Genomic DNA, 13,837 nt, shown 5'->3' with positions numbered 1-13,837 from the left:
AAATGAGCTTTGAAATTAGGATTCTAAGCTTTTGTTACCAGGTATGGCACAGCCTAAAATGGCTGTACATATTGGAAAGCACCTCAGCTAAGAATAACTAAAAGCCAACATCTGACAAAAGCCTCCCCAGAAGACTTTTGCTCCAGCTGCTCTCAAGCATGGGCAAACAAGCATGGGGAAAAAAAAAATCAAGAAATAATTTCCAATCAATTCTTAGGGTCTCTATGCAGTATTAATGGAATTTAACACCACAGGCAGCAATTTACTGCAGAAAATGCACTGAGAGAGCTCGGCAAGGGAAAAGCAACAGCTGTAACCCCTTACTGGTACAGATGCCAGGTGCATCTGTGCTCCCAACGACATCCTCGGATCACACACATCCGCACCTCCCTGCCCAGCCTCCTCTTTTAATCATCCAGCCCCCACTCAGCTGCCAGCAGAGCATCCTTGCATTGTCTGGTGGGAATTGCTTTTCCCTCTCTAGCCAAGCAGAGGTACCAACAGACTGCAAAAATCCAGATACTGTGATGCTCAGGGCATGGTGTTGTCAGATACTTTGGGAGTTAAAGCCTTTTTAAGGAGTGTAGTCTCAGTTTCACCAAAACTAAGAAGATTATAGGGCTAGTGACTACTGTCAGAAGGGAGGTTTCAACAAGTACCAAACATGAATGCTCCTGTAAGCAAATACTTTAAGTGTAGGTCACATATTCAGCAGTTCAGTCTGTCTGTCTCAAATTCCATAACCTACCATTTAGATTCAACTAAAGAGAGTATTTTAAATTGTGTTTCTATGGCAGTGAAACCTCTTTGCATGCTTGATGGTTGTCAGACCTATTTTCTTCACGTTGCAACTGCAAAATTTTGTTGTTGACTGCTCTGAGAGTATGTTAACACTGCAGAGAATGGAGAATGATAAAAGCAGGGAAATCCCTCTCTCCTAACATCCTTCCCACTTCTCTTTTTTTTTTTTTTTTTTTTTTTTTTTTTTTCTCTCCAGGAGCAGCTGGGTAAAATTCCAGCAGGTCCCACTTTGTCTGGGCTGCCTGTATTGTAACTTTTCTCCCACCCCAGTAAATCTGGAGGGTGAATGGATTGAGAACAGCTCTCTAGAGGAGGACTGGGAGAGGAAATGACCCATCAGGGTGCACTTACAGCCCAGAAAGTCAGCTGTATCCTGGGCTGCATCAAAAGCAGCATAACCAGCTGGTTGAGGAGGTGATTCTCCCTACCTACTCTGATCTCGTGAGACCCCACTTTGAGTACAGTGTTCAGCTCTGGGGTTCCCAGCACAAGAAGTATGTGGACCTGTTAAATTGAGTCCAGGGATGGGGTGAAAATGGTCAGAGGGCTGGAGCACCTCTCCCATACAGACAGGCTGAGAGATTTGGGGTTGTTCATCCTGGAGAAGAGAACGGTCTGGGGAGACCTTATTGTGACCTTTCAATACTTGAAGGGGGGTTATAAGAAAGATGGAAAGAGGCTTTTTATCAAGGCCTATAGTGACAGGATCTGATGTAAGAGTTTTAAAGCAAAAGAAGGTTTAGATTGGACATAAGAAAGAAATTTCTTCCATCGAGGGTGGTGAGGCCCTGGCACAGGTTTCCCAGAGAAACTGTGGCTGCCCCTGGATCCCTGGAAGTGTTCAAGGCCAGGCTGGATGGGGCTTGGAGCAACCTGGTCTAGTGAAAGGTGCTCCTGCCCATGGCAGGGGGGTTAAATTACGTGACCTTTAAAGGTCCTTTCGAATCCAAACCCTTCTGTGGTTCTGTTTCTATGGAATCTGCTGCTTACCTGAGAGATAGATGTTGTCTCCAGCGCTGACCACACTGAAAAACTCTCGATCATAGAAGGGCAGGCTGGCCAATGGGTACCACTTGTTGTTTTGAGGATTTAAACAAGTGACTGCTGTTAAAGCACGTTGGTTCATGCCAATCATCTGGCGACCACCAACTAAGACTATTACTTCAGCTACTCCTAGGATTCAAGTAAGAAAAATAGTATTATAAAAAAGTGGCATCTCTCAACCAGGAAGGAACCCATCCAAAAATATTCATCAGTCAGGGAAATTTCAGTGTATCATATTTTAGAGTCTGCAATCAAACCACGAGGGGTGAGAAAAAACAGAAATGTGTGTGTAGGGGGAGCAGTGGGTGAGGAATGACACTATGAACACTCTTGGGAGAACTAGGGAGGGAGAATGCCATCTGGGCAAAACTTGCGGGGAAAGAAATAAAAAGGCAGTTCCATGTAAAGAGGTCCATTCATTTCAACAGTCTTTGAGTGAGACTTGCAGGTAGCAAATTTCTTTTCCATTGAAAAAAATGGGCATTTTGTCTAGGATTGTGATAGGATTGTGGAGCTTGGTCATTATCCAAGAAAAGCATGTTTGGACTTTAACCTAAAGAAAGTATTCTCACATTAAAAGCTAATCTCTGGAGAAAGTGAAGCTATGGTTATGGATCTTCATCCTGATATTCTTTCTGCATGCACTGTATTAATATATAATTTTCTGGTGGATTATCTTTTGGGGGTTTTTTGCTTTTCTCAGAGAAAGCAAATTTTCCAGATAACGTATGGTCAAGTCACATATCATGGTCTTGGTCTACCAGCTGCTAGGAAACACGACAGAGATGGCTCCTGCCTTAACATAGTTATGAACAGAGCTTTATCTGTGCTTGAACAGTTCCCCCAAACCTGTAAGATGCAAGGTATCCAGCAAGCCAAACTCTCTGTTTACGCAAACTTTCAAGTCCATATCTCTGAGGTTTTATTCCCCCTTCACAGACACAGCTGAGTCATATCTGATCTCTGTATTACCCCAAACTCCTCCCCAGACTCATTCCCACAGAGATGGGTCACAGTGTTACCCTGGGATGTTTCCTGACTCCATCCAAGAGTCAGATGCTGGGGATGGTTTGGACTTGGCATTTAGCTGAAGTGTTAAAAACCCTTTTGCAGCAATTGGAAGTCCCTGTGCAGTGTGGTGCCAGGAGAGGTAGGCTCAGAAGAAGGACCAGGAGGCCACAAGCTGGTGGGAATTGCCATTTCATGAGCTGTCTCCTGACGAGCCATTGCTGTGATGTGCTACTGTTCCCAGCCCATGGACAAGTGTGCACAGGTGCAGGGCAGGAGTGAGACTGCCAGCAAGAGGGATTAAGAGCAGCAGCAGAGAGAAATGCGTTTGCAGAGTAATGGATTATCGTCATTCTCCATTAGCATTTTCAAAAAATATATTTGTGTCATTCAAGCAAGGTTACTCTCTTAAAAGTTATTAAGATAAAGTGCTGTACGGTTTTAAATAAATATTTCTCAGTAACAAGAGATCATTATTTTTGCGCCATACGAGAAAATCTAATCACCTGTGCAAGACATAACTTGATTATAATCAATGACCTCGAGAGGGCATGTGACATGCAGCAGCGAGTCCACAAAGGGTGTTTAGAGATCCTTTGTGCCTCCATGAATGCTGTTGATATGCAAAATAACATGATTCTATATAATTAGACTCTGACCTAAAAAACTATAATCACCCTCCTTTACCCTGAGAGAATCACTTTTCCCTCATCAACAAGCTTCTGGAAATGGATCACATTACACCTACAATTTTATATACATAAAATAAGCACTTTTCAAAAATCCCTTCAAACATCACACCATTAGTCGTCTTCAATGAAAGACTTTTTAGGGTAGATTGTTATTGAAAGTCCTCTACACTTCATCCTTCTGAAAGGTGCTTTGATGAGGCAGTCTCCTGAAGCTGTAAATGCCGTGGTTTGATATGCCATCTCCGTGCTACATTAGCATCAGTGGCAGTGACAGAAAGTTTTGTCTGGCTTTCTGTTGTACTTATGGGAGGCAGAAGTACAGGCAGCATGTTAAAACAATTCACCTGCTTCATCAGACTCCTTTCTTGGATGAAGTTTTCCTACCTGGTATCTGCACTCTCTGTTCAGTGAATATTTAGGATATTTCTCACATCACCATGATATGGGCTCAGCTGGCAAGGTGGGCACTTAGGGTTTTTTCCACGCATTTTTCAAAAAAGGAAAAATGGGTGTGAAACTCTTTAAGAAGACTCAGTTCTTCACAGATGCTAGGTTTTTAAAAGGGAATATGTTATGTGTGATCCATTTGTTCTGGAGGCATTAAACAGCCCGATCTGGTACTCATCAGTATAAAAATACCGTATTTACACCAGCCTCACCATATAAAAATATACTTATAAATGGCTGTGAAAGTGAAGGTGTTTGTTGAACATTAGCCAGATCCTCCCCACAAGAGGCTCCATGGCAAAAAATTAAATTATTCACTTATTTCTACAACTAGAGAAACTGAGGCAAAGAGGGCAAAGGGCTCACTTTCAGGACAACAAAGGAATGTTACAGTCTCTGACGAAGACAAAAATTCCTCAGATTTAAGCTCCTTTTAAATCCCAGTTCAGGAGCATGTATCTAAACACGCATGTCCACCCAACTGGGAGAGGCTCCTAAATTCTGAAGGAAAGTAACAACAGAAAATTGAGATTAAAATATCACCAGGTTCTGGGAAGGAGCCAAGAGAAGGAGCTAAGGTCTGTGCCCTGTCCCAGGACATGTCCAGGAGATGTGGAACCAGGGGGCTGGTGTTGTTGAAGGAGGTTTGGCTTTACCTGCAGAGAGCCTGGGTCGGGTCCTGGGTGTCTGCATCTCCTGGCGGGCGTGTGGCAGCATGTGGTAACGTTTGGCCTCATTCACCAGGTCCCGGCAAGCCTCCGAAGACTTTATCAACTCCTCATTGTCCACAACATTCAGCAGATAGCTGGGATGGATGAAGGGGAGCCTCACCACTGCCAGCAGCTCTGCAGCATACTGTGAGGGGGAGAAATAATAACACATGCAGCCCTCCTGTCAGAGTTCAGCCACTTGGCATCTCTGTCTCCTTGCCTGTAAACCATCCCCTGTCATCCAGCCTGGAAAGACACTTGTCATGGATGCTGCATACAAGCCCTGCCTAGTGAATGGGTGAAACAGAGACAATGCAGCCTTCAGAGCTCCCTGGCCAAGGCTGGGTTTGGTCCCAGAGACTAAAAATAATCTTCAAAAGGTGGCAACTCCTGTTATACAGCACTGTATGGAGGAATTTTTGGAAATAAAAGCTCATTCTTAGCTCAGGCTGAATGGAGCACCTTGTGCAGTGGAGACATGGAGTGAGCATTTGAGTTATCTGAATTAACCTTGAAATCTGAGTGTGGTTGTTGCATTGTAATAAAATCCCCAAACAAGGCTTTTCTGACACTATAAATGTGAAACAGAAGTCAGTAAATAGGGTAGATTTCAATGATTGTGGTAGAGCTTGAATGATGTCAACCAATTACTAAAAAACCTTTCAATTAGTAGAGTTTATTTATTGGAGAAACAAATTATGTAGCTCTAGCTTTTAGGGAAGGCTGACTCCAGAGGGTGCTATAGAAATACTGACAGTAAGTTTCACCTTCTAAACAAATACATTAAACCTCAGAGGGCAAAGGACACCTGAGCAAATGAAGTTGTCTGTCACTAAACACAGCTTAAAGGAGAACAAAACCCCGAGAGAGAAAACTGCAATCGAAAAAGCAGGAGTCCATCCCCAGATTATTCTTTTTATATATGGTTGAGTATATCACAACACTGCATGAGAATAGACTGAAAAACAGAGTAATGGGAAAACACAGAACTCCAGAAGCAAGGCACACAAACAGGATGCAAACTACGGGTGAGCAGCAAGGAAAGATAATCATCTGTTGCAATAAATATTCATACAGCGGCAGCATCCAAAAATCCCAACTGGGACTGAGGCCAGGATGCAAATAAATATTCCTGAGGTCCATGCTGGTCCCAAGAAACTCTGGGCGCCAGCAGCATCTGCTGGCCTGCAGATGCCTCTGGTCTTCCAGAAGCCACTTGGCTCTTTCCTTTCTTTTTCAGCAGCATGCCTGTCCCTGTAGTGTGTGAGAGCCAAGTCACAGCAGGAACAGGAGCAGCAGCAGGGACAGGAGCAGGAATGGGAATGGAGCAGGGGCATAGTGAGAAGGGAGGGCAGGGATATGGCCTGAACTGGGTAATAGGCTGGATAAGCAGGTGGAGGATGCAGTGACACCTGCAAGTGCTTCCAGTGCTTCCCCTTTCCCCACTTGAACTGAAGAAGTAGGCTTAATTTAGAAGGAAAACAAAGGATGTCTCCTCCAAATTTGCACTGCTCTCCTACTGGACAGACACATCCATATGGTGCAAGCTCTGCCAAAGCAAAAATGCAACAACCTGTGGGGAGCCGAGCCCTACATGTGCCTGCAGATCTGTGGCCCAAGGAGATGAAGGGTCTCAGGCTGACTTCCAGTCCCCCGCTTATCAGCTCTCCTCAACACCAGAGCTGACAATTTTAGGTACAGCCTAAAGACTTGAAGCGTGGCCACTCTGCAACTGCTTGGGGATAAGAAAGTTGTTTGGTGATGCAAAAGGGATGGAAAGTGACAGTGCTTTTTTTCCGGGAAAAAAACTTCCCCCCGAGCAGTACATTCCTGACTCCTATTACCTCTAGTGTGGCACAGAGCCGAGTAGGGCTTGAGATCACTTCATCAACCTCAAAACATAAAAAAGACACTCCTCCCTTTCTGAAATCCATTTCTGAGGGTGCTTTCTAGGAGGTACAACGGCTGCTCCTTCCCCAGAGCCACAAATGTCAGGCACTTGGCTGCAGATATCTTAATGTCATTACCTTGTAAGAGAGGAAGCAGTGGACATATGGCAGTGGGTGGCAAAGCTCTGACTTCAGGAAGTGCTTTTTTTAAGAAGGTTGGAGGCGTTTAACCTTACACAGGAGCCAAGACGAAACGTGGCATTGGGACAGGGGAATAATGCGGAGAGAGGGTACTCTGCGGATGAGCGAGACAATCCCATGGGAGAGGTTAATTCCCACTACAGGCTGCTCAGGAAGCAGTACAAGTTGCTAAAGGGCAGTTTAAATAAAGTAAAACACATGGAGAGTACACAGGAGCCAGCACCTTCCCTTGGTACGGTGGGACACCTGGAGCCCCCCCTGACAGTCCTGGGGATGATCTGCACTGAAAGCAGGCACAACACAAAGCGGTGCCAAACACCAGCACAGACAGGTGTGCCACTGCATGGGGGGACATGGTGTTCCACTTACCACCATGTCCAAAAGCTGACTGCCAATTAGCACTGGGAGAACAGCTCCTTTCTCCCAGGGATGGGACAACTCCCATGGGCCCAGGGGAGTTACTGCCTCCACTTCCCACTTTTCCCTGAATAAGTGGGGCAGCACTGCTCCCTGAGCACAGCGAGCTCTCCCTCTCGCTCGCCCACCTTGCTTTAATTAGATAAGCGAGAAAATGTGATTCTGTTTCTCTCCTGGATTCCCCCCCCCTTCCTTTCTCTCCTCTTTTGTCTGAGCTTGTGGCTTATTTTGAAGGGGAATAATAATTAGAACATGTTGCTCCCTTTCATCAGCTTGAAAGTTGATGTCACATATCAAAACCGATGTCACTTTTCACTCTTATTCTTCTCTTTGCTCAAACAGCTAGAGAAAGCTGGCTCTGTGTGTGTGTCTGCGTGTGCACGACCACACACAGCCACGACTCGGGCTTGGTGCTGAGAGCATCAAGGGTACATAGAATTGCAGTGTTTTTCACCAAGGGATTTAAGAAGTACGAACCATGGCAGCATCTCCACAAGACAGGAGACGCTTTTATAAAGCAACCTCTTTTCGCACCAGCTCTTTTAAGCACTATAGTCAAGGGTGAATTTCATTTAGCCTCACTGATTTAAGAATATTCAAGTGATTTAGGCAATCAGCAGCCTTTTTCTTTTGGATTCTCCCTTATGAAGACTTCCCAGCTCTGTTAGCTATGATTGTACTAAATATCCTGTTACTATTATCCTTTTCATTTAAGACTGGAATAAGCACCATAAAGCATTTCAACCTCCTTACCATCTGTTATTTGCTCTCCATTCTCTCTTGTCTTTCCGTTGTGCCTTACACAGCTATGAAACATCTACTGCACCTACTGACGTTACCAGTTATCACTAAAGCAGCAGAATACATGCACAGGGCACATTGCCAAATGCATCCACCTCGGGTCCCTGGAGCTGTGGTTTGTGCCTGTAACCCTGGGGATGTTTTCTTCTCCCTGCTTGGCTGCCGGTGCTGGCTGGACAAGTAGAAATATTTCTCAGGTCTTTGTTGGAATCACTTATGACTACTCTACAGCCTGCATTACAGGCCACGGTGAAAGACAGAATATTAATACCCCTTCTAGGCCTAAAATTAGGAGTTACCAACTCATAAACATGTAGGACTGCACCTCAGGCTCCTTGAGAATGGACACCATTATGCAAAAATCTAAATATTTGTTGTTTAAAATGCTAGGAAAGTTTTTGAACACCATCAGGACTATTTTTTTTTCAGGTGATGTGAGCCTAGTGTAGCTCCTGTTGGGTGAAGGGAGCTGCTCATGTTTTGCACCAGCAGAAGATCTCATCCATGAAGTCCTTGCTGAGCAATGCTGTCAGATACCCTGAGAATGACCAGGGTAATTCTGCAGGAGCTGCAGAATTCACTGCTGCCACATGAGCAAAGTCTTTGTGGACAGTCACTGGGGACACAGGCGAGCAGAGGCTTCTGAGAGATGCTATCTGTCCTGCTTCAAGGCACATATTTCAGTGATTTTTCATTGATTTCAGTGGCTGAACAGAAAGTCTGCCATCATAAGTGTGTTTCATATGAAACAGGGAGAGAAAAATCTTAAGAGATTTTATCTTTCTCTAATTAACTAAACATTTCTGGGGAGACATTCAGCTCTAGATTCAGACACCTAAATGGGTTCCTACAAGCCAAGTATTTACTTGTCAGTCAGACATATGTAAACTTATAATTAAGAGATATTTAGTCAACACACTTAAAAGTCCCCAGAGCAATGTGAGCTGAGAGGATGCACTGAGCACCAGGGGAAGCAGAGAATATTAGTGGAGCTTCTGGGCCAGAACTGTGAGCCATCAGCTCCTCAGAAATGGAGTGTGTTCCTCAGACCATGCCATGGCACACTAAGGTGTCAATCATATGTCAATCCAAACTGGAGGGCAATTAGTTCTACCCTCTGGCAGGAATTCTTGTGTCCATTTGTCCTGGGTGTGCTCAGAAGGTTGTGATTGGGCTATGAGGAAACACAAGTGTTACCACTGGGTCAGTATTGACTCCAAGGAATATGTAATCAGCATAACCAGCTATACCTTGAAGCTGATCCTTTCAAGCCTTTCCCTAAAAATCTAATCACACACATTACACCCATCTCATTAGGCAGGCCAGAGCTTTAGCAAATGAGACTACAAAAGCCTTTAATACTTTTTTTTTTTTAATTCCTGACTGGTAGTTTGAGTGAGAACATTTATTTTGGTAAACTTTTAATGACATTTCTTCTCCTACTGATTACATCAGTATTATGAATGCTTGCTTGCAAGTGGGCTTTGTTCTGGCATCTTCACAGTCTCAGTTACAAAACCCACTTTGCTATCACATTAAAAATAATCTTTTTATTCTCAAATCTCTAATCCAGTAAAATCCTCACAAGTATTCTCCAAAAGGACTCTCATTGTACAGGAGTACATTGCACAGACTTGGGTCATAATAGCATGCAGTTAGGTTTTAAGGGAAGTATGTCTACTGCTACAGAGCCATATTTCCTGCTCCTTAAATGCTCCACTGCAAGGCTCTCAAGATTTTTAACATTTTTGAAGTAATGCCCAAAGAGGTCAAAATAATGTTTCCCTTATGCCTTATAATTCATCTGTCTCTCCAGTTTACTGTTCTTCCTACAAAGACCCCTTTGTACTTTCTGCCTAGAGAAACAGGCTTCAGCTAGAAATACAAATACAGAAGGTAGATTACCCATATTACCATAGGGCTTTGCTCCAATAAACTGCTGTTTCAGCCCTTTGTGCATAATTGCAAGAGTTTTCAAAACATTATGGAGTAGGAATATGTTTGATTCACATTGAATGAGATTTATGTTGTCTCACAGGAACTCTGGGTTCAGACTCGCCTCACGTCATGCACTGTCCCAGAGAGAAAGAACCTCCTTGGATGGAGGGAGCCATCAGGGGCAGTTCTGAAGCAGAACCAAATCCCCACTGCATTAGACTCCTTCAAATGAGAACAGGACACTCTAATTAAAAATCGCCTGGCTGTGGCCAGGTAACAAACTTCCCAGTGACTGGTGCTGATGGTGATGGCTGGGGATGTGGCATACTGGCCATGCCAGCTGCATGCTGGAAAGCTGACATGAGTGGTCCCTCCCTACCACCACCTCCAGCCCAAACCAGGCTTAACCCACAGCTTACCCAACCTGATAGTCAAAATATTCCCATCTCTGAGTTTCCAAATGCAACCCAACAGGGAGCTGGCTGCTTTGGGGAAGCCAAAGCTGTTGGTGTACTGCTTTGCCATTCTCAGAAATAACCCTTTTTTGGCTAGATTTTCCCAATGCTGCCCTGCTACTTGGTAATGAGGGGACTTGCTTTGATATATCTAACCCCTGGGTATTACAAAGACACACTGTGTTTCCAGTAAACTCCTGCACATTCCTACACCCAAGGTCATATCCAAGCCCAACTAAGCTTTCTGCTGTGCTTTGAGTACTTAACTAATCACCCACATTGACTTCTTGGAATTGCAATGCTGCCTTCAGATTAAACCCAAAGGCTTGGTAGCATGTCAGCCAACAGCCTCCTAATATCATGAGATAAACATGCGGCAGAAAATCTGGTTTGCAGGCACTGGGTTCAGCTGGTGGCTCGGTGGCAGGATGCCACGTGCATAAATCTCCTGCCCAGCAAGAAGGAAAGAGCAGCCTCTCTGTCTTCCTGCAATCAGGTTTCAACGTGACATCTTTATGGCAGCACAGCTGACTAAACACTGTAATGTCACCAGCGAGCGGCTGTCCTGTTCTCCGAGCTGTTTGCAAAGCACCTCTTGGGTCGGCATTTCCAGCAGTAATATGATGAGAGGCTTTTAAATGCACAGGAAGATAAATCATTGATCCATCATACTTGGAATCTGCCTGATACTAAGGATTAAAAAAAGCCTCGCTCTTACCATGCATTCTGTATCTTGCTGACTAAACTCTATGAAATAACCCCTCAAAGTTCTCCCAAAGGGTACCAGGGGTAAGTGGTGTTTCTTCTGCTTATGGGCAGTCACCTATTCAAACACAGCAAAAAATGCACCTCAAAAGCACACTGCCAACAATAAAACAGCTGCAGCTTCTCAGGAGCTTCATAGAACCAAATAAACTCCTGATGCCTCCATCCCTACAAGACACTGGCATGTGAATCCATGTGCCATAACTCTCCAAAATGCTTCTTGACTATAATATAAAATGATTTTGTTTCTGGAGGTTGGTTCTGAATGCTGGGGCCACATGGAGCGCAAGGCAAGGGAGCACTTATGAGAGCTGCTTGTGGATATGGGTCTTTGTAAGGCCGTTGCTTCAGCAACAGCGGAGAAAGATTTTGTAAAAAACAGAAAACTGTGTCGGAAAAGCCACAAATGAAGAGACCGATCAGACTGAGAGACAAGGGAGCTCCTCAAACCAATTAAAACTTCAGAGAAATAATTCTGTAGATTTTTTTTGTCAAGGGTGTCCCTTTAAAAAAACTTAAAAGTTCAGTAGAGAGGGAATTTCAGGAACTGCTAATGTTACCTGCATCCTCTTTTTTATTTAATGCAGTTTCTTCCTCCAATATATAGCTAAGGGCATGTTCCTGCACTGATTCCATTCGTGCTGCTGCCTTTTTATTCTCCCTCTGAAAGCCCGTATGGGAGCTGAGTGTCTGCAAAAGCTTCATTCAAATTGGAGCTCTTTGAGCAGCCCATCCCCGGGAAATCACAGGGGTTACCGCTCATCCCTTGCGTTTTTCACTTTCAGAGAAATTGAAGCTTCTTGTACTTTCATTATGGCATCTTTCTGTATTTGTCTGCTCTTCCCACAAATGGATTTCAAAGCACCAGGGTAGTGTGGGCTTTTCAAAGAAGCCTAATTGAACTGTTACAGAGTGTTAGTGCCTAATTCACTTAGGCTCCCTTGGAAGCATCCTTTTTCACATTTATTCCAACACTCTTTCCTGAAACTTTATGCCCTTGAGTACATTGATTGATCAATTAATTTCTTATTATGATGAACTAAGCATTTTGTACATGCTGGTATTGGGTATCAGCTTCTATCATTACCTCATTGTCATCGCAGAGCAGAGTTGGAATTGTCATTGTTACCTGTCAGATTCTCCATTTTCTTCAAGCAAACTGCTCTTCTGCATGGAGGCTCTTTAAAATGTGCCTGAGAAATAAGGGATCTTCCATGTGCTCTCTCACAGTCACCAAACCTTTCTCCTCTGTAGCGTCTTGCCTTCAAACTGCCACTCTCTGTCACTGCCAAAATATAGCTCATGGGCATTTGTAGCTTTTTTGACATAAATCCTCCTCTCCTTCTCTCCATCACTTTTCCTTACCCTCACTGACAGATACAGGGCTTACAGGTGGGCTTTGTGTTTGCTTAGTGTTAGACTAATTTGCTTAGTGTTAGACTAATTTGCCAAGTCTCAAATTCATCCCAGTGGTCCTTACTGTTGCTATTCCCATGCATCCTTCCAGGCAACCCCCTCCTCAGGGCTTCAAACACTTGTAGACATTTATCCCTCTTTAGCTGTCATTAGGCCAAGTCATGCATATTCACATCTTTTAATCTTTTTTTTTTCTCACATCAGTTCCTTCAGTCTTTTAATCATTTGTGTAGCTCTTCTCTAAATTACCTCAAATTTGTCTACGCATCTCTGGTTCTCAGACACCATGAAGATGCTGTTTAGATAAATCTGCCTCTGAGGACTCAAGTTCATAAAAAGCTTGTTAATGACTTTATGGTGGAGACATTTTGTATTGCTGCTGGACACCATGATTTTAAAGGTTTGGAAAAAGGGCATATGATGATTTCCTTGCAGAATGAAATGAAAGGTGTCTGTCATTCAGCTGAGCCACTTGTCCTTCATTAATCATTGCAGTATCTACCTCTCTTCTAGCACTTCTCTGGGCAACTTATTGAAATGTTTGCCCTCTCCTCATGTCTTGTCCCTCCTCAGGGTGAGTGGGAAGCTTTATGCAATGAGGACTCTTGTTTTCCCAGGCTTTCTGTCATTAATAGACATGGTAGTAAGTTTTTTTTATTTCAGAGAAAACATACAATTTTGGGCTTGGAAGAGAAAGTGGGAATGTTTCCAGTGAGTTTGGGTATGTCTATGGTTTGGACAGGCAGCAAATTGCCACACATCCAGCAACTTCCCATCTTTCCCATCCCATGTGGATGCTGGGCATGACTGCAGCTCTGAGCAGCTTTGGCAGCCATCAGTACCTGTGGACAGTGTGGCTCATTATCCATTGAACCCTGCCAACAGCCCTCATGGGAGGCATCACTTCCCTCCAGCTTATAGGGTGAAATATAGGGCAAAAGGGTGAAACAACCTGTCCAAGGCCATGCAGAGAGCTGGAGGATGTGCTCAGGTGAAGATTGTGTGGGGCCTGGCAGAAATCTTTCCTTGTTTGGGTAACTCAGACCATGTTGGTTCCAGACAGCAAAGCCTCCATTATGCAATATATTTTTTGCATGAGTTCACTGGAGTTGCAATAAGTTTATCAAGGGGATAACTGTCAGGATACACCCTACAATCTCGTCCATCACACAGGAAGAGAAATAAATAGGAAAAAAGAGTAGATTCAGCTTTCCCAGATGTGTCAGTCTGATGCAGGCTGTGCACTCAGTGAC

The 13,837-nt window shown here is 44.0% G+C and overlaps 1 protein-coding gene across 1 annotated transcript in view; it reads right to left on the bottom strand.

The window, feature by feature from the left end:
- KLHL29 (kelch like family member 29) overlaps positions 1 to 13,837 on the bottom strand; it is a 389,156-nt gene that overhangs the window by 30,990 nt on the left and 344,329 nt on the right. Inside the window, exons 9-10 of the mRNA XM_083857762.1 lie at positions 4,649 to 4,847; positions 1,792 to 1,974 (exon numbers count right to left, since the gene is read on the bottom strand). Of these exons, the coding sequence (XP_083713888.1) occupies positions 1,792 to 1,974; positions 4,649 to 4,847 (382 nt within the window). The remainder of the gene's footprint in view (positions 1 to 1,791; positions 1,975 to 4,648; positions 4,848 to 13,837) is intronic.

This window comes from Zosterops lateralis (assembly GCF_965231275.1).
Source record: "Zosterops lateralis genome assembly, chromosome: 3".
Lineage (NCBI taxonomy): Eukaryota > Metazoa > Chordata > Aves > Passeriformes > Zosteropidae > Zosterops > Zosterops lateralis.
Note: the sequence above shows the minus strand (reverse complement) of the source record. Positions and strands in the feature narration are given on the sequence as shown.